Source organism: Syngnathus scovelli, chromosome 17, assembly GCF_024217435.2.
Source record: "Syngnathus scovelli strain Florida chromosome 17, RoL_Ssco_1.2, whole genome shotgun sequence".
Lineage (NCBI taxonomy): Eukaryota > Metazoa > Chordata > Actinopteri > Syngnathiformes > Syngnathidae > Syngnathus > Syngnathus scovelli.
Genome location: NC_090863.1, coordinates 6,134,010 through 6,159,181, shown reverse-complemented (window position 1 = coordinate 6,159,181; position 25,172 = coordinate 6,134,010). Strand labels below are relative to the sequence as shown.

Here is a 25,172-nt window from a genome sequence, read left to right as displayed (position 1 = left end):
AAAAAAAAAAAAAACGCACACTGGCGCTAGTGACGAGATTCCGCATTACGTCATCTAGCAAAGGCCACCCGTGTGCGTGTGCGCGCTTTGCAAAGCACGAACATTGCCGACAACACTAGCGACTACGACAAGAGGGGACGGCCGCTTGTAGTGATGCGTCGCCCGGCCACCAAAGAAGCCTGATAGCGGGGCTGCAGGACACGGTCGGCTGTGTTGGTGACGGGATTCCTGGAGGGACGATGTGGCGTGACATGCCTGGAAATATATTGTGGTAAGTGGCCGTGCAGCTGCAGTCAAATCGCGACCTTAACCCGGGACGGTATCGTGTGTAATTTGACACGACGCAGTGTTTAATGACACTTTTTTGCATCGTTGTAAACATTGGAATGGTGCGTTTATTGTTACACACAGGTGTCTCCTGCAGGATGCATGCTGAGCATACGAGTAGGCGCCTGTTGCCTTCACTGCCCTCTTACCTTTTGACCACAATGGCTGCTGTGGATCTTTTCTTTTTTTTACACGCGTTTCTCCCAGTGCGCAGACCAGTGGTTTGGTTGGTGCTCATATTTTAAAATCTCCAGTGGGTTGGGTTTTGTGTTTGCAAATCATTGTCTTGACTGAAATGACCTTAGAAACAGGCTTTCCCAAACTTTTAGTCTTAAATTAGAAATTTGACTAATAGCATGGGATTATAGTGGTTATTACTTCTGCCCAGCAGTTCTGAGGGTCGAGGTTTGAATCCCAACTCAGGACTTCATGTATGGGGTTAGCAATTTCTTTTTCTAAATAGTTGTATTTTTAGTTTTATACTTTTTTTGACTTAGAAATATGAGATTCAAACATTGTATGGTGAACTCGATTTGCTTTTACAGATTCAATTTGGCAGAAAGTGAACAGTTGGGAACAAAATGGATGCTGTGAGCTGTTTATTGCCAGTTGAAGATTACTGAAAAGTACCATGATCGTTCATCGGTTATCGTTTTGAGCGGGTAAAGCCTGGGTGGTAATATCAACAAAATCGTACCAAAATAAAAACTTTTAGCTATCGTTAAATGTTTGTCTCAAGACTGTTTTACATAACAGATGCACATTTCTGTATTCTATTTTAAAACAGTTTGCCAATTCTGTAATAACCTAACTCAAACTTCGAACGGTTGTTGCATATTTGCCCAAGTTTGAGAAAAAAAATCAGACTCTACATTCCTTGCCACATCTTTTGGCAGGATTTAGCCCCCGAGGCTATTGGCGGTTATTGGAATGTATGCCACGGTTTTCTCTTTTAAGGGCATTTATTTTCCAATGCTGCCAGTGTGACAGAAGCACAGAGAAAGAGAGAGTGAGAGAGAGAGGGGTGGTGGGTCGGGGTTGGCGGGGTGGGAGAGAGCAATGCGTGTTGGGCACATGCCAGGAACAAGGTTTAGGGTCTTGCAACTGGAGCGCAAAGCTGCACAAGAATGTGGAGCCTTCTCATTTGATAGTTAAAGATAGAGGCAGCACAGGCCGCCGCGTCCGAGACCCGTTCTAATTTCAGACACATCGAAGATTTGGCCTTCTTTCCGTCAGGACTTTGTAATAAGTCAAGACAAGGCGAGCGGAAGGAGTCTCAGCATGGTGTTTTATGAGAGGTATGATTTGTTTTTGGCTGCTTTAATATCTACTCATGCGCTAGATTGTATCAATCTTTGTTATTTCCCAGAATGATAACGGTCTCTTGAAGGTCACGTGGTCCGGCCTTCGAGCGCTGCTATCGGTGTAAATCTTTGAAAAGTGCATATTTCTGCGTTTAGATTCACTCACAGAGGGGAAAATGATGAATGGGGCGAGCTTGGAGTGTGACACTACACTCGTTGCCGCCGGCGCTGGCCTGATGTTGTCTACACATCTCAAAGCACGTTCACAGTGGCCTCACAATGAATCAAGCGCAACTTCACGGCCGTGTCTTGTCCTGAAATGATGCTCCTGATAATCAAAAGAGATTTTCTTTTGTACTAACACTCACGGCTGCTAGTGGTTGGTTAGCCTTATCGTCTGGACGACGTTCTGGGTTTGAATCTTACCTCATGTTCTCCCACATTCACGCAGGCATGAATGAAGAATAATATATGAAATAAACTAGCACATAAGATGTTTTAGTGACCTTGAACACGGTTCTTAACGCCTTAATCAGCCCCCCCGCCGTGAAGGCCCCAGCTGAGCAGGTTGGCACCTAGCATGGCAGCCAGCCTTCGCCACGAGTTAATGAATAATCTTGAGAATGTGTCATCCGCTGTTCTGTAATCGTCGGTAGATGAAAGTGAGCACTTGAATTTATATGATGCGCTTGAGTTATGGCTGTTGAGATCAGATGTAGACATTAAAGACATTTGTTGCCGTTTCGCGTTATAGCATTTAGCTAGCAAGAAAAACTTTCATTCAGTCATTCAGCACTGTTGTAATAAAAGGCTGGCACGTTTGGTTCAAAGTCCCACGAGTGACTGTTGGGATCGGAAAAAGAAACCTGCTGATTTAAAATTGTCATTATATTATTTAAATTGTGTCTCCAAAATACGGCTAATTAATAAAGTCAGGCATGAATGATTATCTCAAGACGAGCGTCCCCACTGAGCAACTTCTAAACAATATTTAGGAATAGGGAAAAAAAAACTTTGTAAACTTTGCCCGTCTGCGGTGTGGGTGTGTGTATGAAGGCTTGCTGCCATGGCAACAGTGCACATGACTAGGTGTATTAGATTGCCTCGGACAGTGTGCGGCGAGGCGTGGTGTGAGTCGTCTCTCGGCTGCTCCCTCTGTCCCGCTTCCTTGAAAGTCTTGTCCTTGTCTTACTCATGTTTGCTCACCTCCACTCGAATTTTATCTGTGTGTGTTATGTACACTCAATTTGGAAATATAGCAAAACAAAAGTGAAAGCAAAAAAGGAACAATATCCAACTCATTAGATTGTGTACCTAATGACCTGTTGAGAGCATTTGTATGTTGATATGTCGAAAAACAAAATATGAAAATAGAGCAATTTGAGTTGTGGTCACACCGAGTAGCTGTTGTCTCATTATGTCCGCTCGTATTAATGAAGCGGCTCGAGTCTCGCACGCGCAATGGTTTTATCAGTTGACGCTTCAGGGAATTAAGTCCAAAACATTTGGCGTTCGCTCATCAAGTCGTGATTTTTACGAGGACACCGCTAAAAATCAGGAGCGCGTAGATTGACTTTTACTCTCTCGCTTTTCTTTCTCTTGATCAGAATGATTGAAGACTGCGGGTGGAGCGGCGACAACATGGCAGACAGAAGGCAACTGCTTGTCGAGATGAGTAAGTACAAAGACGCACACGCCCGTGTCCTGATCTATGCCGACCTCCTTTCACTCGCCGACCATTAAAATGTCTCTTGGGTTTGACAAATTTGATGGAGATGAAATAGTCATATCCAAATCAATGATAAACTGAAAAGAGGATGACATCATCATCTCCGCCTCATATTTGTTCCTCTCTGGCCGCTCAAAAAAAGGTAACCAAATTATTGGAAATGATGATCGCCATCCATACAACCCAATTTGAAAAATGCAGGGGGAAATATATTGACTATGCAAACTCATCCGATGCGTTTTTAAGACCTTTCACAATAAGGGTTGAAAAGCTCGAGTGAATTTCAGTTAATTGCTGCGGCTCTGGTCGTCGGCCCATTAAAAGTAACTTCACACTAGACTGAGAGGCGGCGCTTCACTTGGATCGCTTTGGATGGTGCCCAAGCTTCTCGAGAGGCTCTGTACAAAGTGTTTTGAAAGTGTTAAAACGGAGAAAAAAAATCAGTTGATTCTGAGCTAATTCACTTTTTTTAGGGGCTAAGGATCTGGACTCCATTCGATTGTCAACTTACAGAACAGCCTGCAAACTGAGATTTGTTCAGAAGAAATGCAACCGTAAGTGCGACGCGTCCTCTTCTGCTCTCGCTACGCGTCGCCTTCTAGCGTCCACTCTCGCTTCTCAGTTCATCTGATCGACATCTGGAACGTCATCGAGGCCTTTCGAGAAAACGGCCTCAACGCCGAGGAGCTGAGCAACGAGATCCCCGCGGGCCGGCTGGAAGTGGTGCTGTCCACCATCGTGTACCAGCTGAACAAGCGCATGCCCACCACGCACCAGATCAACGTTGAGCACTCCATCAGCTCGCTGCTCAGCTTCCTGCTAGCGGCCTACGACCCGTGAGTCACGCCTCGTTCTTTTGTCGCCCGAGGTGGGAAAAATGCTGACTATTGACGGCAACGGTGTGACGAGTGGGTGTGATTTTTGCGCAGGCGTCACACAAAACACTTTGGACCCTGTTAATATAAAAATATGAAAATTGTTCAAATTGAAAAACAATCAACACTGAACCTAAAAATCAGTTTACATGTTTTGAATGATAATAATAATAATAATTCATTTTTCACTCATTTTTTATCTTATTTATTTATTTATTTTTTATTTTATCTGTTTTGTTTTTCTGCGCCAATGACATCAATGTATAATAATACATTTTTCATTCGTTTTCTTTTTTATCGTTTTTTTGTTTTGTTTTTCTGTGCCAATGACCTCAATGTATAATAATCCATTTTTAATTCTTTTTTTTTTTTTTATCCATTTATTTTTTGTTTTTTCTATCGGAATGACCTCAATGTAATATTTTGTGTTTATTTCTAGAGATGGCCGTGGCAAGATTACAGTCTTTGTCGTAAAGATGGCCCTAGCAACCTTCTGTGGAGGGAAAATTCTGGATAAATTAAGATGTAAGCAGCGTTATTTTTATTTATTTTACTTGTAATTGTCAAAGATGATACATATGGATTTAAGATCACAAACTTGGTGAGTAATTTGTCTGATATTATATAAAACATATAATAATAATATACACTGCACCATTATGTAGGTGTGGTTAGGTACCTTTCAGCCACTTTTATTTTGAAATGCATGAAACGACTCCCGCATGATACCTTCAAGCATGCATTCCTGGAATGAAGGCGATGACAACATCTCCTGGCTCTTCCTTGCTGTTTGTGTTTTTTAAACAAAACAATTTGAACAGCTGCTTGTCTTTAATTTCTTTCCCTCGATAAGTGGGCTAATTGCATTGTGCGTGTAATTAGCCCGCCCGCGTCGGAAGCCGACGATTATTTTGATTTGTTTGCACAATGTCGCCCCACAGATATTTTTTCACTAATATCCGATCCGGCGGGAATCATGTCGCACGCGCAGTTTGACCAGTTCCTGAAGGAGGTTCTCAAGCTTCCCATGGCGGTCTTTGAGGGGCCGTCGTTTGGCTACACGGAGCAAGCGGCCAAGAGCTGCTTCATGCAGCAGGTGAGCGGCTCATGAATGAAACCTCGTCACCAATGTATTTTGACATTTCCCCCGCTTTCCATTGTGAGCAGAAAAAGGTCTCCCTCAATATTTTCCTGGACACGCTGATGTCGGACCCACCTCCTCAGTGTCTGGTGTGGTTGCCGCTCATGCACCGGCTCGCCAATGTGGAGAACGGTAGTGTTTATTGTTCGACATTATGAGCGAGTTTGTTTTTTTGGAGGTTTTTATAAGATGAGGTTTTATTGTCATGCTTTTTGGGATCGCCGCTATTACGAATAAATCGCTATTTGTGGAGTTTCAGCGTGACTAAAAATGCACAGCAGGACCCACGAAAAAATATATTGGTTTTGAAGTTTGTGCTCGTACTTTGATGACATTTTCCCAAATGACTATTCAAGAATATCTGTGTTTACTACTGCATCTATTTATACTTTCCCCCCACCCCCTGCAGTTTTTCACCCGGTCGAGTGCTCCTACTGCCACACTGAGAGTATGATGGGCTTCCGCTACCGCTGCCAGCAATGTCATAATTACCAGCTCTGTCAGGACTGCTTCTGGAGGGGGCATGCCAGCGGTTCCCATAGCAACCAGCATCAAATGAAGGAGTACACATCATGGGTAAGAAGCGGGGAGAGGGAGGTGTGTCTGCAGCCGGACCGGTCGATGCGGCTGTTTTTGCGCCATGACGTAAGGGTCGACCCGATCGTCTGTTCTCAGAAATCCCCGGCCAAGAAGCTATCTCATGCCCTCAGCAAGTCTCTGAGCTGCGCGTCCAGCAGAGAGCCTCCCCATCCCATGTTTCCCGACTTGCCGGAGAAACCTCTCAACCTCGCCCATATTGTGTACGTTCTTCCTCATCTTGCTTCTGAGTTACTTGCCATACTTACCCCACTGAATAGGATCCGGTCAGTGCCTCGTCTAAGTCCTGAACGATTCCAGTCAATCCTCATGGCTCAGCTAATCAATGAAGCTTAATTACAGTCCGGGGAGTGATTGCAATCTACAACAATGTCGCTACTGTTGCTTTCGTTTGAGCTTTTGTGTCTTTGTGTGAGAGTCTCGCCGGTTAAATCGGATAGCCGCCCCGACATAAAGAGTCTCAGGAAAGCAAAGTGCTCCCGTGAGAATTAATTCGGAAATCCCATGAAAAGTGAAGCTTTGGATGATTAAACACTTTTTTTTTTTTTTTTGCAGGTACAGCCCTAGAATTTGGTTTTGTCGTGAGAAGCATTAATAATTCATTGGAGATTTGAATCGGACGGAATTTTAGCAAATTTTAACCATTAAAACAGTGGAAAAAAAAGTTCCCATATCAGCAAATTCACTTGGCTTCAGTTAATGAGTCATTGGTCAACATGGCTGCCACCACTCCACGTTTTATAACAATTAGCCGGCCTTTTTTTTTTTTTATCTAGTAAAACAATAACTGGATGTTAAAAGTTCTCTCTGTACAGCTTTGTGACTTTTCTCTTTTTCCTTCACTTTGTTCTCTCTAGAGACACGTGGTGAGTGTTCTTTGATTTTTTAACACCTCCCAAAATGTGTCCTTTTGAATCAAGCTGCATGTTTTGTTCTCATCCCACTCTTTAGCAGCCGCTAACTTTTTTTTTTTTTTGCTTTTCTCTTCACTTTTCTGTTGTATTTATGTGCTCCCTTAACTGTAATATTTCACATTGTAGTCAAACTAAATGTCTAAAATACAACGTTGGTCACTTTTGAGATTGAAACCACCGCTTATTGTCTTCCTAGGCCGCCAAGACCAATGAACATCTCCAGTGAATACTCGTTTTCCCACTCAATGCCAACATCAGGGAACCCGTACTCCACCAAAAAGTGAGTACAACAATGGATGTCCTGGATTTTCCCATGAGATCTTTTCAGTTCCCAGCGGACACCAAACAATTGTCTGTGTCCGTATGTCGCCCTCCTCTTGCTGAATGCACCTAGTTTGCCTTCCAGCGGGAGTCATGATATCGCTCAACATCTGTTGAAAGGCAGAGGGTAAGTGAGACAGGTGTGAGAGTGGGACCATGCATGTATGCAGTGCAAAAAAAAGATTATAATATTATTTACACATAATTGTGTGTCACACAGGGGTGTGTAGACTTTTTATATTATCCTACCTAAAAAATATCTGATTTGTCTTACATCAGCTGGGTTTAGTGTACAAGTAGAAATATAGTATCGGCTCACTTTTATTGTTTCTTTTTTGAAAGGGGAGTACCTATACAGCAAACGATTGTTTGAGTTAAGTTACACCTGCATTCAATATAAGTGTTCCCCCCAGGGAACACTTCTCCCTTTCATGATCGGAAAAAAAAACGATGATGTGACGAGTGAGTGGTATTCTAGACGTTGTTGAGCATGTCAAAGCATCTGGGCACTCGTGTTCACACAGGCTGTCAAGCAATTCATAATATAATAACAATAATAATAATACATTTTATTTATAATGTCAAATCTTACACAGCCAAGACTGACAGTACCAGGTTCGAATCCCAAATTTGAGATTGGAATTCCAAGCTAAAGCAGCATAGATAATGAACTGGATCATAGCTTACTAAATATTTCCATAAAAACCAAGCTAAACATTATCTTATACCAAAGATGTTTTTTTTTTTTGGCACATTTTAATTCACATTGTGACTCAATCAATCTGTCATAAGTAGAGAAAATTAATTCAGAAGTTTAACAGCAGGTTAACAGGCGTTGCTAGCTTGCGTGCTTGCTAGCACGAACCTGAAACTAACATGGCTATGGACTCCAGCCAATGTTCACTTCATTATGTGCACCACCTGTGCTTTCTTTACCTTGGCCTCAAATTTGCGTGACGTTTAACAAGAGCGAGCCCATTGTTTGGTCGCTGAATGCTTGCCGTATCAAATGAAACCACTTGCTTGTTTAGCGTAGTTAGCTAACTCAACTTGGATAATGAACACCGAGACTGTTTTGATTGGTTTTGTCTTTTATTGGTCTTGTCAACCTTTTCAATGGCTGTAGGAGTTTCATAAAATAGGATTAGCTAGTTTTGGATGGAGTGTTTTTACATGGAGTGTGTAAAAAGTGTAATGTGTTGTGTGTCTGCCGGGCATATTGCTGCTGGCCTTCACCAGTCCACATAATGTGGCCTTGTTCTTCTTCAGTCACCCATGAATGGCTGCTTTTCAGGCATCTCAAACCTCTTGTTGTTTTTCCTTTCCCTCTACTCATGTGCCGTCCTTTTGTCACCTGTGTCATCTCGTCGTTTTTTTTGTTTTTTGTTTGTGAATTCCTGCACGCGTCCAGGTTACATTGCAACCTGGATGCAGTTGACAGACTCGCCGATGAGCACATTCTCATTGGCCTCTATGTGAAAGTTCTTCAAAACCACCCCAAAACATGGTTAGTGGGTTGCTACGGGGGTGCCCTTCTCTGAATAACCTCAGCATGTGAAAACCCTGCATGCATACTACAGAAATCATTTTTTTTTTTTTACAATCACTAAAACATTCGTACTAATTTGCACTCACTGATTTACATTCACTCTATTTTTCTCAATAGCTATTATTTAATATATTTAAAAAATATATTTTTTTATAAGAATATTGTAACAACTTTATTCTCAAATTATTTTTGTGTGCGTTATATAGTTGATCCACAATAAAATGGACTCCTCCACTTAGTGGGGAATTAGATCAAATTGGTTTAAAATTTAAGGAAATTGCATTTTTGGCCAATGTTGTACAATTGCATAACCATAAATAGTTGTGACAGATTATTTTTTGTAACGAGCTGATTAGTGCTCACATTTCTAGTGGGTTTGTCTCCGTTTGAAGTACTATTCAAAAGCATTTTGCACTGACTAAAATGTTTTTTGTTGGAGCGGTTATGTAATTACTCTCTCTCTCTCTGTCTCTCTCGTACTCTGTTTATTTCCATACTCGACAACAACATAAAAATAGAGATGCCTGCGTGTGCACTAAAATGTCTGCCTGCATCTTAATGGAAGTTGTCTACAATATTATATCTGCAGTCATATTAAATTAGTAACTCGGGAGTGCCTTTGTGTTTACGGTGATTATGAGTGGGTTGTTCTGTCTTATTCAGCTCTTCGATGTTTTTATATCTATCTATATATATATATATATATCTCTAGCTATGTGCTAGTCAAGGTGTCATAATACAATCTCGATTTTCTTGTCCATCAGCTTGCTGGAGAGCAGCAACCACCAAGACGAGGAGCACAGCCTCATCGCCCGCTACGCTGCTCGCCTGGCTGCAGATGCTGCGGTGAGACACATGAACGTGCACTCGGGGGAAAATCATTATTTCATCTCCTGACAAATCTTTGCTCACCTACCAAGAAGTAAACAGCGTTTGATTTTAGGGTACTGCTTTGATTTAATAATAACCAGAATATGAGCATCTGTGGATCAAATAATTATTTCCAGTTCTTTTGTATTTCAATGGTGGTGTGAACAAAATGTTGAAACATTTTCTCTGCTTCAGGCTCAACAGCAGCAGCACAGAGTTCCCGCGGATTTGCCGGGTTCTCTGGATGCTAACAAACAGCAGAGGCAGCTCATTGCCGAGCTGGAAAGTAAAAACAGGTGAGGGACGAGCCACCTTGTTTTTCTTTAGCTTCACAGCGCCTGAACAAAGTTGAGCCTTGCATAATCAATTTTTAATTAAATGAGAGTGCTACTGCCACCTACTGTCATGGATGTGCAATTACAGTTTATTCTGCCACCTACAACACTTTATTAGGGACTCCAAGGGGTGCTGAAATGTAAATTTCATACTTTTCCTTTTTTCTAAAATTGCATTTGTGGGTGTCACTCAGAGAAATCTTGCAGGAAATTCAACGACTGCGCCTGCAACATGAGGAGGCCTCGCAGCCGCCGCCTGACAGGGGTCAGCAGAACCCCACTCTGCTTGCTGAGTTACGACTTCTCAGGTAAGCGGGAATTTCTATTTGGCGATATCCGTCTCTTACGCACACATCTACACACATTTTAAAATTCCCACTGTGTCTCCTTTAAGGTTCAGAAAGTGCAGATTGTAACTGCTTGCCTTAAGTGTGTATGGATGTGACATAATGGTGTCATCAATCTGTACCTTTTTTTTTTTTTTTTCCTTGTCAGGCAACGGAAAGATGAGCTTGAGCAGAGAATGTCGAGTCTGCAGGAGAGTCGCAGGGAGCTCATGGTACAGCTGGAGCAGCTAATGATGCTTCTCAAGGTAGCGCAGACAAGAGCCCTCCATCTTTTTCACGGCTTCGTCCAGTAACCGCCGTTTTTGGGAAGTCAAGGGGAACGTTTGTTCCATGTTGAGAGGATACGCATGAAATAACATTCAAATTGGGCTAGTTTGTGTTATATTGTCAAGTTGTGTCTTGTAATGAATTTTTCGGGCCATGTTTCCTAAAAATACGCTCCAGAATCAAATGCATCGTTATAAAAATGGACGTGTCTATCCCAGCTAGTTTTGGAAGGCAGGATTCTCAATAATTTGGAGGTTATCAATTTGCTGGAATCAATGTCCATCAATCAAGTGACAATAAGTGTTGACAATTCCATGTCTTCCTACTTAGTCTAAGAAGACGCTATTCAAACATGCACATAGTAATGACATCCTAGGGTCGATCCAAATGGACCTTAACATAATGTGGTTATTGTTTTTTCACAGCAAGCTGAGGAACAGAAACAAGCTGTAAGTGTGAAAAGTGTGAGGGAGTTGAAAACGATGTAGCGCATGTTTTGAAATAAAACATGTTCATTGCTGCCAGGTGAGCATCTTGTATCCAAAAAAAAAGATCAATTCATCAAAAAAAAAAACAGGCTGACGCTGAAATTTTGTGGGCCATTACAAATTTAATTTATAAAAATATTTGGATGCAGCAACTTTTTTGTTGAAGTGCTTCGTGTCTATTATGACATTTCCAAGATACAAGGCGTTCATCAAAGACAACTAAACTCTTAGATGATATGGTAACAACACATCTAGACAATGTTTTTTTTTTTTTAAAGCTTGTCGTCTGACTTTAACACATACTAAATCAGTTTTATCCCCTCTGAATTTCTAAGTTTTTTATTTTCAAACAGCCATATACAAATAATAGACAATTCATTTGTGTGCAAACTTAGAAATTCAGCAAGGGATCAAATAATCATGTCCCCCAACACTCACTTAGGTTATGTGTTGCAGACTCAGGGTCCAGGCTCTCCACGCTCGTCCCCCAGTCACAGCGTCAGCAGGCCCATTCCCACGCCCATCCACTCGGACTCAGCCGGCACCACCCCGACTCACACACCTCAGGACTCCCTCATGAGTGTGGGAGGCGACGTTCAGGAGGCCTTTGCTCAGGGTAACGCAGCAAGGTTCCATTCCAAAAAGTCTGCAGTGATGTCAATACTGTTTTTTCTTCTCTGTCCAAGGTCCCAGGAGAAATTTGAGAAACGACCTTCTCATCGCTGCTGACTCCATCACCAACACTATGTCATCGCTGGTTAAAGAGTTGAATTCAGGTACAACTAAAATGGCCGACAAAAAAAAAATCATATTTAATTGTATTTGATTTAATTTTCTCAGAGGGTGGCAGCGAGACTGAGAGCACTGTGGATTCCGATCTCAGCCGCGGCGACACATTTGCAGCAACAACAACAACCTCAGATCCCTTCCTCAATTTTAAGCCCAGGATCAGCGCGGCGGAGCATGAGGACGAACGTTACGAGAACGACCTGGAGCGGCAGCTGGAGGACGAGCTCAAGTTCGAGGAGCTTATGAAGCACAGTCAGGAGCCGGACAAAGCCTGCATGGTGAGGTCTCTTTTGTGGCCAGAAAAGAATGGCTTCATTTTCTGTCTAGAACTGTTCATTCACTCAACTGTAGAGCAAATCAGATGTTTACTCGGGATCCTTTTATTACATTTAGTCAAGTGCACTAAAAAAAAAAAAAAAAAAAATCTGCTGTGTGTGATATTAATGTTGACTCTGTGCTACAGATGACACTGCAACAGTGACAGAGCAAATCCAGGGCACTGGTAAATATGCCACTCATTATTTATAAATGGATAAAAGTGAATGAATGAATGAAATAATACTGCATGCTTGACATGAAAATGTTGAATATCATTTCATCCTTGTGCTCTTGTTGGCAGGCAAGCAATATTAAAAGCAACAACGAGTGACAACACTGGACGCAACGACACTGGCCAGGATCCTATAGCTTAGAATATACATTTGTGTAAAGAATCTATATATTTTTAGCCAACCTCATATTTAAGGTGAAACTGTGAGCCGATGAATAAATCATGAGATTAATAATCACCGAGCGCTCTAATATTATTATACCACAGGTGCCATATCAACCACGTGATTCTTTTGTTGTTGTTTTGCTTTGAATTTGTTAAGCCAATGTGAAAATGTACTGTTTTGTGTCCGTGTCTCATATCATTTTTGATAATTACATTTGAGTTGTATTTTTAAAATACACAATGCCAACCTGGTCAGGTTTTACTACTCTAGTGGAACTTTAGCTTCCGTGATTAATCCCTTCCGAATAGTCTGCCTAAAAACTAATCATAGGAAAACGCAAGCAATGCTTCCCATAGGAAATTAATGTTCTCGCCACCCCAAAAATGCAACATTTAAAAAATTATACATACTGTATATACACAGCAAGCAATGTGAAGTACATATAAATTGCTAATGAAATCACTTTTACCTCTATCAAAGACTCACGTACCAAAAACATACAAAAACGGAGGTTTCCCTGTACTGTATTTGCATTTTATTCTTATTATTGCGTGTTGTTTTTTGAACCTTCATTTGATGCATTGGTGACAATGATAATGCACACTGCCTTAGCTTCTCGGAAAGACATTTCAGTGGAGTTCAGTCACGCTGTCATTGGAGCATGTATACAGCATTCAAAAGCAATGTGAGTATTTTGCACTGGAATATAAACACTGTCAAATTTAAGATGTAATCAAACATTGTCATTACTGTATAATTTCTGTTTCTAGTGGCTTGAGAATTGAACCCACCAGCCACCCCCCACTTGACATAAAAAATAAAAAATGCAAAAACCACTACTGTGTCTATAGTTTGGACGCAAAGTTCCTGCCATTTTCCCTCTTTATTTCCTTTTTTTCTTTTGCATAGCGGTGGTGCATAATAAAGTGTTGACACCATACCATAACTCTTTCCCGGGAACTCCTTCCTATTTCATTTCAAGCACGACACACTTGAGCTGCTCTGCTTCAGCAGTGCACCTTTATTAGCTGTCGTAAACGCACTGCAAGCTTTACAAGACACACTACTGCTCTCTAGTGTTCAAGGTCAGTTTTCTGTCCATGTTTTCAAAATTACTTCAGTATTTAAAATCATACAGACGATTTTACTACCAATATTTTAACGAGCATATATCCAAAATGTCACTCCTTATTTCATTGCATATAAAAATATGACACATATTAATAAAATTGGTCTATGTTTAAAAAAAAGAAAAAAAAAGAAACAATGATTTTCAAAAATGACAGAAATATCGATTAATTGAATATTTATCGTTTTGGAGCCTGAAGCGTGAAGAATAAAGCAGTCCGTTGTTACAAAGCATCAACGCACCCGTACACGATTGGTCGGTCTGGTGACAGATGTTTTACAACCGACCAATCAGAAACGACTTTGGTGACAGACTATCCAATCAGGCGCCGTTACTCCATTCAGCGGTGGCAGCAAATGGGCGTCACAAGAGGTGTGGTGACTCAGCTTGAAAGACCTTTTTTTCCTTACACCTCGTAAACCTACGACTCGTAACGGGTGAGTCCAATCTGTGCTTTTACTTCGTTAAGCTTGGAATCCGTGCAACATGAGAAAGGCAGATATCGGAGCGTTTTCTGCCTGGTAGCGGCGGTGTCGCTCGACATATGTGGGCTGTCACAGTCTGTCAAAAGTGTTACAAGAATCGAAACAAGAACATATCATTAGCATTAACCTAGCTGATTGTTAGCTGATTGATATGTAGCGTTGTGCATGGTGTGTGGCTCGGAGAATCGGGATTTATCGCTTTGCTCTTGGTAGTAGCTGCTTAAATTTGATATAAAGTTAGCTAGCGTCCCCGCGACGGCTACATCTGTTTTAAAAACTACAGGAACTCCACTATCGCATTTCCCTCCTGTGGGAAACGGGCCAGTCTATTTGTGAGCAGCGGAGGGGGTGCTTGTGACTGATAAGACGGGTGTCAATTTATGCTTGCCAAATATCCGGTCCTATTTTGGGATGTGAGTTGAACGGTTATCCAAGTTAAACGTCACTCCAGTCCACTGAATGGTAGAATTATTATTAAGAGATCAACGAGCCCAAATTACAATAGGTAATATCCCCCTATGCTACATCTTAATTTGGTTACACCCGAACTGTCACTTGGTTAAGTTTTCCACTACACCACAGATTTCTAGTGCCTCAAACATGCTATTCAAAATTCAATTATTTAGTTTACACTCCGATGGATAGGTTAATTGATGCATTTATTATCTGTGTTATTAGTTTTTTTAGTTTAAACTGTACTTCGTCGGGTAAGGCCATTTAGAACACATTTTCATTCACAATGCCGAGTTTTTATCTAATATGAACTGTCAGATTGTTCCTGATTGAACCTCAGTTCTTCCACTCAAGCACAGAATGACTATCATTTTCATCTATTGTTCTCTAACTTAATCATCATTCTTTTGGGGGGGGGGGCGTTGCAATTTTTGTTTCTGTTCAATCGTCACTGAACGATTGGCCATTATTGCTGTCAAACGCGATTGCAAATTGGTGCTTTTGATGCACTCATCAGATCAATGCTTTTGGGTTGGGAGTGACGTCGCATGTTGCCTACTACGCGGCGTAGTCGTCACATGACCAAATGTGCCAGCTACGTCATCTTGGCAAAAGAATAAGCAGAGCGAAGGGGAAAAAAAGAGAAGAATCTCATCTCCGGCTGCCGCTCTCCGCGTCTTCTTCTTGTCGGCCCACCCCCGGTGTTCGCGTGTCATTTTTTCCCCCGGCCGAGAGTGTGCGAACAGGGCGTCTGTTCAACGCTTACGAGACGCAAATGCCCGGTCCCACCCAAGCCCTTTCCCCGAATGGAGAGAATAACAATGACATCGGCCCGGACGGCTCCAACATTATTCCGTACAGGAAGAATACAGTGCGAGGGGAACGCGCGTACAGGTACAATCCAATTCGTTGTGATTTTTTTAAAATGGTGTTGTTTTATAGGGGAAACCCGGGCTGTTGTGGCCTAGCTAGTCGATCCTTCTCCTTGTCTACGGCTGTCATTTTGGCCCTGTTGGTTATAGCAACGGCGATTATCCTGTTCCCGTAATCCATGTAAAACTGCCGTTTCGTCTCACCGTCGTCGTGGGTGACGTTTGGATTCATAAGGACACATTTGCATATGCAAAAATATGTATACTCTTTGTTTTCTCGTTTCCACGTTTGAGCCCCCCCTCTTTCCTCGTGCCTCCAACGAGCAGACGTTAGACCGGGCCGCGCGATGCGCTCAAACCTGCTAACAAAATCATGCTAACCCCACTGGCTTCAGTCCGCTTTGTTGACAGGCTCGACCTGTGCGTCCACGGACTCATCCTGGGATTTATTAGTGAAGTGGGTGCAAACAAACACACAAACGTTGTGTAATATAACTGTACAAGCCATTTTACATCTCCCGTCAAACTGACTCCGATTGTGATGAGCTGCAGACAGACGAAACAGCATCATTCTAAATTGTCATTTGTCACATTGGCATCATTGTAATTGTGGACTTCTTAAGCATTCATTTTGCTTTGCCTTGTTGGATTAGACACACATGGACAATGAAATCCTTCAATAAAGTTGACAAGCGTTTTGGAAATGTGGGACGAAGAAAGCCATGGGGAGAACATGCAAACTCCCCACAGGATTCATCTTTGACCCTCAGAACTGTGTTCCCCCACCCCCTGACACTTTTCATGTGTTATTGTTTTGTGCTTTACAGCTGGGGGATGGCGGTCAACGTGTATTCTACCTCAATAACCCAGGAGACTATGAGCAGGCATGACATAACGGCCTGGGTTAACGACATCCTTTGCCTGAATTACTCCAAAGTGGAGCAGCTCTCCTCAGGTGAGAATCATGCAAAAAGCACCTCTCGCCAGATACTTTTCAAATGGACCTTCACTCTGGATGGGAGTTAAATTGCCCCTTAAGGATTTTAATGAGTAAATAAAAACAGGTGGCGGGCGGTCGTACCCCCGCTGTGACTTAGTCGTAATCCAATTCCCAGCCACTCTGCCAACACGCATTAAGATGTCAGCTAATTCCTTCATCTCGATGACTTTGTGTGTGCTCGCTACCAGTTGCTTGTTTGGGAGATTTGTTTGTTCCGAGTCATGGCGAGGTGCTCTTTTATGGTAACTATAAATTTGGAAGGAAACAAGAATCGGAGCTGATTTTCTGGTGAGTTCAGATTTTGTGGCTAAAGTGTTCTCTTCTTTTTAAAAATTGTTCTCAGGTGCAGCCTACTGCCAGTTCATGGATCTTCTCTTTCCGGGCTGCATCAGTCTTAAGAAGGTCAAGTTTCAAGCCAAACTGGAACACGAGTACATTCACAACTTCAAGCTGTTACAAGCATCTTTCAAAAGAATGAAAGTGGACAAGGTGAGTTTTGAATGCATCACGCAGTCAACACGTTGCGACCCGTTTTATAACCCTGCCCTCGCCGATCTCGATTTAGATTATCCCAGTGGAGAAACTGGTCAAAGGCAGATTTCAGGACAATCTCGACTTCATCCAGTGGTTCAAGAAGTTCTTTGACGCTAACTACGACGGCAAAGAGTACGACCCGCTGGATGCCAGACAGGGTCAGGACGCCATCCCTCCGCCAGACCCCGGCGAGCAGATCTTCAACCTGCCGAAAAAGTCCCACCACGCCGCCAGCTCCCCAACCGCAGGTAAGCATCACTCCAGATATTTGATCAAAAAATGCAAAACATAAAATAAACATACATTGTGATTTTTTTTTTGTTTGTTTAAAATTATGGGCAGTAGCACTAGAAAATATGAATGATTTATTTTTTTCCTGCTTACAGGAGCCTCAAGGTCAAGCTCCACAACCCCAAAGTCAGCGACACCAACATCCAGACCCTCCTCGGCCAAAAGAATCCCCACAGTGTCAACTCCCGCCAAAGGAGAGAAGGAATTGGAGGTGCAGGTCACACAACTTACTGACCAGGTAATAATCTCTTGTTTATATCCTTTGTGTGACACCCCACAAATTTTGTGTCACTTCATCGTTGAATCCCAAAATTCGGTTTTACGCTTGCACTATACTAATATGAAAATACACAAGAAGCTGTTGCGTGACAGAATCCATCAAATCCATCCCGTCTTGCTGTTCTATACTGTTATCTCCCTAAAACCATTCCTTGTGATTTTTTTTTTCCGGGGGGTTTAGGTCAACACATTAAAGGTGGCACTGGAAGGCGTGGAGAAGGAGCGGGACTACTACTTCAGCAAACTGCGAGAGGTGGAGCTCCTTTGTCAAGAGCAGGGCGAAAACAACGCTCCTTTCGTCGAGCGGCTAATGGAAGTCCTCTACGCTATGGACGATCAGGTTACTATCACAAATGCCGCATAGACGAGAGAGTATTGCAGCGATGGATGCAGTCCTCTCCAAAAGTCTTAAAAAAATGGAAGATATTGCAATTTCAGATCAAAAGATATTAGTGAGACACACTTTATTCATCCCGTGACAGTCAAATTGTGAAAATCATAAAAAAAATAGTCCCCGCTTTTCAATTTAACATCTCCTAGCGCCATCTTGTGGCATGAGGGTCGTTTTAGAAAAAGTTAACTATTGTGAATAGGAGTTTTTCAGTCTGTCACAGGATAGGTAAAAAATAGTTGAATTAACACTGTGCTAGGCCTTCTTAACTCTCAGGACTTTCTTCTTTCTTAGGAGCGAGCCGAGGACCTAGCAGAAGGAGACGGGCCCGACGTGGACCCCGAAGGTCACGAGGAGGCGCCTGATGATCAGCAGGAGGAGGAACAGGATGAATACTGACTGAAACACACTTTTTCTTCTATTTAATATGTGAGAACTCGTCCTCTTTTTTTTTGTTCTCTCAAAGACTGAACAAATTGAAGCCACCTCCCGCGTAGAAGCACCATCACCTTTTTTTTAATTTAATTTTATTTTATATATATATATATCCCTCCGCTCTGTTCAGTGTCTTTGTGACTTTTTGCTGTGGTCACAAAGTGGAGCTCCGACCATCACAAGGACTGTCAAATGTTTCACTCGAACAAATGCTGAAGTCGTTAATGTTAGCGTTCCAATTTTCATGTGTCACTTGGATGTCCACAATATAAACTACAAGATTGCAATAAGCAAAAAGCCCGGAAAGGGCTCATAGTAGCTCTTGCGTTCCCTTCCTGCACTGACGTTTTGAGTGTATTGGACAATCTGCCCAGAGACCCTCATTGTATTTATTTTCATTCTCGAGTTTTAAACGTAGATTTCTACATTCTGGCTCCATGTGAAAATGGATACTAGACATCGTGAATTGTGAATACAATACCATTGTATGACAAAACTCGTATGTGTTTGAAGAAACTTCACGCAACGCCGCAACGGTTTTATTGATAATATGCAGAAAGGAAGAAATTTTCTTTTTTTAAATTTTTTTTTAAGCATAGCTTTTACAATGCAACGTGTTAAGTTGTCAAACCTCAGCTTGTGATGATTCTTAGCGGTTAGTTTCTGGTGTTAACGGTCAGTTCACGGAGTGTTTTGTTACGCTATATATTCCAGTAAGTACATCGTATACCCTTTATTAATATTGCATTATTACTAATAGACAGTTAAGCAGTGCACCATAATACTTTGGTCATATTATTGTGTAAACGAAAAAGGAATGTAAAACATGTTTGCTGTCGATAATTAATGAATGGTAAATGTTTTTTTTTATTCCATGTCCCAACACATGATACATTCCCTGGAGAAAAAAAATTTTTTTTTTTGCATGTTTGCATTTTATTTGTGAATATCTTGACCTTTTTACATATTTAATAAGAAAAGCAAGTATGTTAAGTGAGCTTCTTTTGTATGTTTAACCTGTTATTTGAAAGTTGTTGAGATTGGGATGAATTTGCTGTAATAAAATGTTGGAGTCCACATTGTCATGCTGTACAAACTTAACAAATCATCAAGTAGGAAGAAATCTCTTAATAGGTTTTGTGTGGCACGTCAGGTAAACAAACTGGTAAGCTGATTTTTTTTTTTTTTTTTTTTTTTTTTTTGCTGCTGCAAAAACTTCAACCCATGTATTTATTTTTGCATAAACTATGAGCAACAGAAAGAATTGTCTTTGCATTAATGAACATTCAATTATTAGTAACTCATTTAAAAGTTAATTTGAGCAAAAGAATATCAGAGAAGTGGAAGCCCCTCGCATTAATGTACCCAAAATGTCCAAAAATATTAGAAACCGCTGCTGCATTACATTGAAAGTTCCAATCGGGGTACGCTGGTGAACAAATCAAACCTATCACAGCTGGTGTCTGTGCAATGGGATGGCTTTAAGTCACAACCATTACAAGGTGTCATATTAGTTCTTTCCATTAGATCGGGGCGCGCTGGTGATTAAATCAAACGCGTCGCAGCTATAACTATCCTGTAACTGACTCCTAAACAATGCGGGGCAGAATATTCATTTCACAACCTGTGTTTACATTATACGACTTCAAAATTCGTACAAAGTAGCCGCCCACACTGACAAAACTTAATTCGCAAAGTATGTCTTCAAGAAAGGTAAGAAACGAGCTCGCTGCAGTTGCTAATGAGCTACTTCTAAGCAACGTTCACTTAGCAGCGACAGTTAGTTAGCTTCTCTACTTTTCACAGCGAACATTTTAAAGACTCAGAATTCAGGTGCTTTTTGTTTGACATTTTGTGTCTGTGTTTGTGCAGCGTAAAAAGTGGTCCAAGGATTTAAAATACGTTGTCTTCCCGGATAATATTGAATGCGGCGTGAGAAAACCATCCGCAATTTCGTCATCTTCCTCAGCCCGGAGCTGGGAGGAATGCGGAGAAGGTTTTTTGCACTCTTCGGTCGTGAAGGTGGAGACAATTTTTATTTTTTGGGGGGGTCAATCTAATATTAACCTTACAATGACCTTTCGTGCTTCGTTGCAGAATGTGAAGACTTCAGGAAGACCACTGTCTTTATTTAGTAAGTTGGCGCGTTTACCTGTTTCAGGTACATTGTTATGAAAAAAAAAATATATATATATATATATTTGTGATATTTAACATGCACATAAAGCAATGACAGTTTTATATCTAATGAACTGCATTTTTTTCATGTTTGTATAAAAAAAATACTATATATCCAACACTAAGAATAAAGAATAAGCCTGCCCACCTACTGAAAAGCCACACAAGCAATGGAAGAGCATAAACCTGTTCTATTGTTCCAAAACGTGACAACTATACTTCTTAACCCACCACAGACCATCACAATGAGGATCCGGTGGACATTGCGTGGAGCTCCTCCAGCGATAGCGGACCGTCAGACAACGATGAAACCCAACAGCAACGACATCACCGGCCTGGGGTCACAAGCTCTCACTCTCGCCCCAAAGCACTTCACACTCTTAGCACTGATGATGGTACAGTGGAAATAAGTTTCTCAACACCAGTTCAAACGAGATTCAATTCTTATTTTAAATCACAAAAATCTTCCTTGCATCTGTCTGCACCGTAGTTGACCCGGCCATCATAGAAACAGACGAGTCAGAGCAAGATGTGGAAAAAGACAGCGGCCAGCAAATCTCTGACTGCGAGTCGCCATCCTGTGATGACGTTCCCGAAGACCTCCCAGCTGAGACTACTGATGTGAGTGAAACATTTGCTTTTTTTTATTTTTAATTCATCTTGTACCATTTCTAGTGTAATGGGCTGCATTATTACTTAGAGTATCCCATTTTTGCAGACAACTAGTTGGACTTAAATGCTGGCAGCAACAAGTCTTTAAGTTATTGCTATGTATGAACAGTAGATGGCGCTGTACGCCTTCATAAGCTTGCAAGTCTTCCTGACAATATATGCACTATTATGTTCTGTACAGTGTTTATGTATCGTAAGGTAAGCTAATTGATTTAAAAAAAAAAGATATTTTTGTTGATAGAAATACTTGGATATACATGAAGCATTTTCCCACTGGATGGCGTATGGCATACATGCCTAGAGTATGGTGAAACCGTGCACTTTTCTAGAACCTTCTGGCCATGGTCCAGACTGTCAAAGTTCACAAGCTGAAGTTGCAATAAAACTCTGGCCGGCGCTTATCCACTGCAGCTATTTATCCTTCGTAGTGAATGTTTGTAGGGTGAAGATTTATTTTTTGGGGAGCTGATGGAATCCAGCTGTGCTGTTGATGACATATTGAAAGCACAATTTAGCGATTCAGTGATTGTACATGAACAGTGCAGATAGAAAATGAAACACCAGCTTTTTGGATTCTCTTCTGGAATCAACCCATTTCACCAACTAAACTAATCATCTGCTTTCCCATCTTAACAGTTTACTCGTTGGCTCCGAATGTGCCTTTTATTCCAGAGACGTAGTTTGGTCTGCATGATTAGACCGGTTCTCAAATTGCAGCAGCTCGTTTAGGAAGCAAACACAAATCTGTCCATTTTTGCACTTGTTACAAATGGCATACAATTTGTCATCGCCTCTTCATCATCATCATCATTATCATCAAGTGTTGGCATTTGAACTGTGTTTAGTATCTATATGCTCCGCTATACGTTTGCAGTGTCAAGCCTCTGTCATCTCAGGTGCACTGTTTGTGCAAGGTTGGGCCGGCATGGAGGGAATGCGAGGAGTGGCGTGCACCAGCTCACAGCCGCACACGGTGTTTTTCCTTGTGTCGGGTAATTAGCATGCCAGATCGGGACAAATTAGCAATGATCTGTGGTTGTTGTTTAGATTTTAACTGCAAAGTTTCAACTCTGCTTCAGTGGTGTTGCTTCCACCTTTCTTGTTAGCTCCATAGTAAGTATCCTGGCGCACTGCAGACTTTTCAAGACCAAAGTAGAGTCTTGTGAGGAAGTTCTCAAGTTTTTTGAAAGGAAACGCATCGACAGATTAGCATCCCCTACCACAGAGCTGGCTACTTCCTCTTGTCACACTTTATTTTTGCTGTGATAAGCTTTCTGTGGTCAAGTAAAATTAAAGATTATGTATCTGGACCTGTGTGGGGTCACAGACCTTAAAAAAGAAGAAATATATTTCTCGAATCTACCCCTCCATTATATATGTATATATATTTTCAGGCCCCTCTCAGGGCACTATTTCTTAAGCAAAGGAATTGCAGTAAAAAGTGTCTCCACATGTATATACAAAGTTCAAAACAAACAGAATCGGAAAGTTTACCACTCAAGTGGTGACAATATTTAGATTGTGTTAACATTGGGACCTGCAAAGTCAAACAAATTTTTCCTAAGAAATTTTCCCTGAGCAAATAATTTGTTCCAAGCTCAAAACTATCGCAGGCTTACGCATTGGGCTGTAAATTAAAATGAAAATAAGGCCGAATTACTCACTTTTTGAAGATTTGCAGAGCTGTCACCTAGTGGTGTGTTTTACGTATTGCTCATATTTGACTGGTAAGCCACGATATTTTCATTTTTTTCTGATGACTAGTTAGGTATGAAGGCTTTCTCTTTCCCTTCCGATTACGGCTCATATTTTTGATCTAACTAGTGGTGTGTGATGTTTACGTTCTTTCCATGATTATAGTTCCCGATTTTGTCAATTATTGATTTCATTTTTATTATCTGCTTCTGTTATCAAAGCAGCCCATGTAAGCAGCTAACGAATCTTTTCATCTGGTTCCCTTCTGACAACAATCCATTTCTTTTGCCATCAACAAATCACCTTTTCACCTTTTGGATGCTCACGGATTTGAACTCTCACAAGAGCGGATGATGTCACGACGATGCTTTGAACCCCCCCACGTTTGGTTTTCATTGTCTTTCTTTGTGGATTCCAAGAAGAAAGCACAATGCAGCTGTTTGTCTCTCATATAGCTCCAGTCCTTACTGGAAAGCTCGTACGGACGCGGCCAACCCTAAATCAATCGGGATCTAACGGGATCCAAAGTGACAGGTCCAGGTCCCAAAAGTTTATGACTCCAGATAAATGCGCGGCTGACTCACTGCTGCAAAGCCTGCCAGGTTTGTGTTGTTGTACTTGCGCTGGAAGTACACAGGAGGAGCTGCGAGGGCGGTGTTTTGTTTCAAGGACTGCTTCCCAGATGAGACTCGCTCGCTCGCTCCAAACCCCCTGAAGCTGGCCACTCTTAAGGTTCACTAACCTCCGCCCCACCCGGCTGGACTAGGGCCACGCCGTCAGAGCAAAACTGTAAACATCTTTCTTTTTTTTCTTTTTTTTTTACTACTGTTTGTTCAGGAGAAGTTGCTCGCGGATGCTCACGCGGTGTACTCGGAATGCTTTCAGCGTCGGGTTTAAAGGCATTTTTGAATCGAGGCCAGGAACACAGTGTTCCGCTCTCTCTTTCTCTCTCTCTCTCTTGCTCTCTCGCTTTCTTTCTCTCCCCCGCTCGCTCTGGCTAGCTACGGCGTGACGTCGCCTGGCGCCCGGCCCAGCAGGGTCAAGTTGATTCGAATGGGAAAGCTTGGTATGCTGGTCTTGTCTACACATGACAGGAACTCAGGTTTCATGTGGATTTTTCCATGAGATTTGATTGTATCAGTTGCAGTGAGTCGTGACGAAGCAAAAAAAAAAAAAAAATGCCTTGGAAATTATGCAGCACGCCAATAACCCCTTAGGTGCATATTTCACCTTTTCAAAATTGATGTATTTAAAAATACAATGACTTTTCACTTTTGTATGTAACTAGGTGCGGGCATAAAAAGTTTGTCAGTGAGAAGTGGAAAAATTAATGCTCGTTAACCTTTTTTTTTGGGGGGGGGTCTTGAATGTTTGTTTTGCGTAGTTTCCCTTCCTTGCTGCAGCCCCATTTAGACATTTAATCTTGAATGTTTGTGTGTTTTCTCATTATTAAATATCAAATTGGGTCTTGTTCAAGCATTCTAGTAGAACTTATAAAACTTTTACTCTGTTTTTCCCGTCTTACAACAGCTCATTTCCACAACAAATGAGTAAATCTTACTCTCCCCCCCCATGCATAACGCAGTTGGAGATCTCGGGCTTTGCGTCCGATGGAGAAACTGACGACGACCCGCTGCCCGACGGCGGACATGATGCCGAAAGTCTTCGCAGCGGCCAAAGGTCTGCCAGTGACTGGGTTCAATTTCCTCACACCATGCTACAGACGCCTAAGAGGCCATTTAAGGGGCAGTCCATAGCCCCCAAATGTTTGGCCTTAAAGAAAACATTCCAAAGGTGAGGAGGAAGCTTTCAAAAGGTACCAAAGAATCAATGTGCATTGAAAACGGTGCTTTACTGAAAGACGTCAGGCCGACATGAAGGTGATGTTTTGCTGAAAATGACGACTTCTTAAAGGTCATCTTCATCTGTGGTTTGCCGGCTTACTGAGAATTTTCTTGGAACTGCAAAATGCGGCGATGCCTATCACACCTCACCATCTGCATGTGTTTGCGTGCACGTCCAACAGCGGCGGTTTTGCGGAGAGGCTGAATCGAGTCAACTGCAGGCAGAAGACAGCTGTGAACTTCTGGAGGAACCGCTCCACCTCGGACAACTTGACAGAAACCCAAGGTGCTGATAGCTCCATTCACACTTGAGAGTTTCTTTTTTTGTTTTTTTTTTATTCAGAA

At 41.8% G+C, this 25,172-nt stretch overlaps 3 protein-coding genes across 18 annotated transcripts in view; all 3 read left to right on the top strand.

Annotated features, from left to right (window-relative positions):
* The first annotated feature begins 40 nt into the window (after positions 1–40).
* Positions 41–13,515, top strand: dtna (dystrobrevin, alpha). 14 transcript variants are annotated; one of them, XM_049748170.1, is made up of 23 exons: positions 41–271; positions 3,239–3,306; positions 3,834–3,914; positions 3,983–4,196; positions 4,675–4,760; positions 5,177–5,331; positions 5,403–5,508; positions 5,786–5,952; positions 6,052–6,176; positions 6,831–6,839; positions 7,084–7,167; positions 7,282–7,335; positions 8,620–8,715; positions 9,522–9,603; positions 9,823–9,923; positions 10,157–10,270; positions 10,458–10,554; positions 11,002–11,025; positions 11,521–11,680; positions 11,751–11,840; positions 11,905–12,131; positions 12,317–12,355; positions 12,473–13,515. In XM_049748170.1, exons 2-22 carry the CDS (start codon positions 3,240–3,242, stop codon positions 12,332–12,334), a joined length of 2,157 nt encoding a protein of 718 aa, XP_049604127.1. In that variant the 5' UTR covers positions 41–271; position 3,239; the 3' UTR covers positions 12,335–12,355; positions 12,473–13,515. The 14 variants fall into 14 exon arrangements, with proteins under 14 accessions (XP_049604127.1, XP_049604136.1, XP_049604126.1 ...); XM_049748169.2 differs by lacking the exon at positions 41–271 and adding an exon at positions 1,422–1,625 and having other exon boundaries at positions 7,294–7,335; XM_049748166.2 differs by lacking the exon at positions 41–271 and adding an exon at positions 1,423–1,625.
* Positions 13,516–14,032: 517 nt separating this feature from the next.
* Positions 14,033–19,515, top strand: mapre2 (microtubule-associated protein, RP/EB family, member 2). 2 transcript variants are annotated; one of them, XM_049748189.1, is made up of 7 exons: positions 14,033–14,135; positions 16,336–16,463; positions 16,852–16,997; positions 17,074–17,290; positions 17,429–17,571; positions 17,794–17,952; positions 18,298–19,515. In XM_049748189.1, the coding sequence occupies exons 2-7, from the start codon at positions 16,343–16,345 to the stop codon at positions 18,400–18,402; spliced, it is 891 nt and encodes a 296-aa protein (XP_049604146.1). In that variant the 5' UTR covers positions 14,033–14,135; positions 16,336–16,342; the 3' UTR covers positions 18,403–19,515. The 2 variants fall into 2 exon arrangements, with proteins under 2 accessions (XP_049604146.1, XP_049604145.1); XM_049748188.2 differs by lacking the exon at positions 14,033–14,135 and adding an exon at positions 15,172–15,530.
* A 431-nt stretch (positions 19,516–19,946) lies between these two features.
* spidr (scaffold protein involved in DNA repair) overlaps positions 19,947–25,172 on the top strand; it is a 73,592-nt gene continuing 68,366 nt past the window's right edge. For both annotated transcript variants that reach the window (XM_049748164.2, XM_049748163.2), the window contains exons 1-7: positions 19,947–20,151; positions 20,311–20,460; positions 20,536–20,572; positions 20,853–21,011; positions 21,107–21,237; positions 24,569–24,777; positions 25,010–25,113. In XM_049748164.2, coding sequence (XP_049604121.1) covers positions 20,137–20,151; positions 20,311–20,460; positions 20,536–20,572; positions 20,853–21,011; positions 21,107–21,237; positions 24,569–24,777; positions 25,010–25,113 — 805 coding nt within the window. In that variant the 5' untranslated portion in view covers positions 19,947–20,136. The remainder of the gene's footprint in view (positions 20,152–20,310; positions 20,461–20,535; positions 20,573–20,852; positions 21,012–21,106; positions 21,238–24,568; positions 24,778–25,009; positions 25,114–25,172) is intronic.

Bases quoted from the DNA above. Each gene is read 5' to 3' on its own strand.
- dtna (XM_049748166.2), top strand. The intron at 5,332-5,402 runs GTGAGCGGCTCA...CATTGTGAGCAG, and splicing joins AGAGCTGCTTCATGCAGCAG to AAAAAGGTCTCCCTCAATAT. The intron at 11,026-11,520 runs GTAAGTGTGAAA...TATGTGTTGCAG, and splicing joins CTGAGGAACAGAAACAAGCT to ACTCAGGGTCCAGGCTCTCC.
- mapre2 (XM_049748188.2), top strand. From the start codon at position 15,223: ATGTGCCAGCTACGTCATCTTGGCAAAAGAATAAGCAGAGCGAAGGGG. The intron at 15,531-16,335 runs GTACAATCCAAT...TGTGCTTTACAG, and splicing joins CGAGGGGAACGCGCGTACAG to CTGGGGGATGGCGGTCAACG. The intron at 17,953-18,297 runs GTTACTATCACA...CTTCTTTCTTAG, and splicing joins TCTACGCTATGGACGATCAG to GAGCGAGCCGAGGACCTAGC.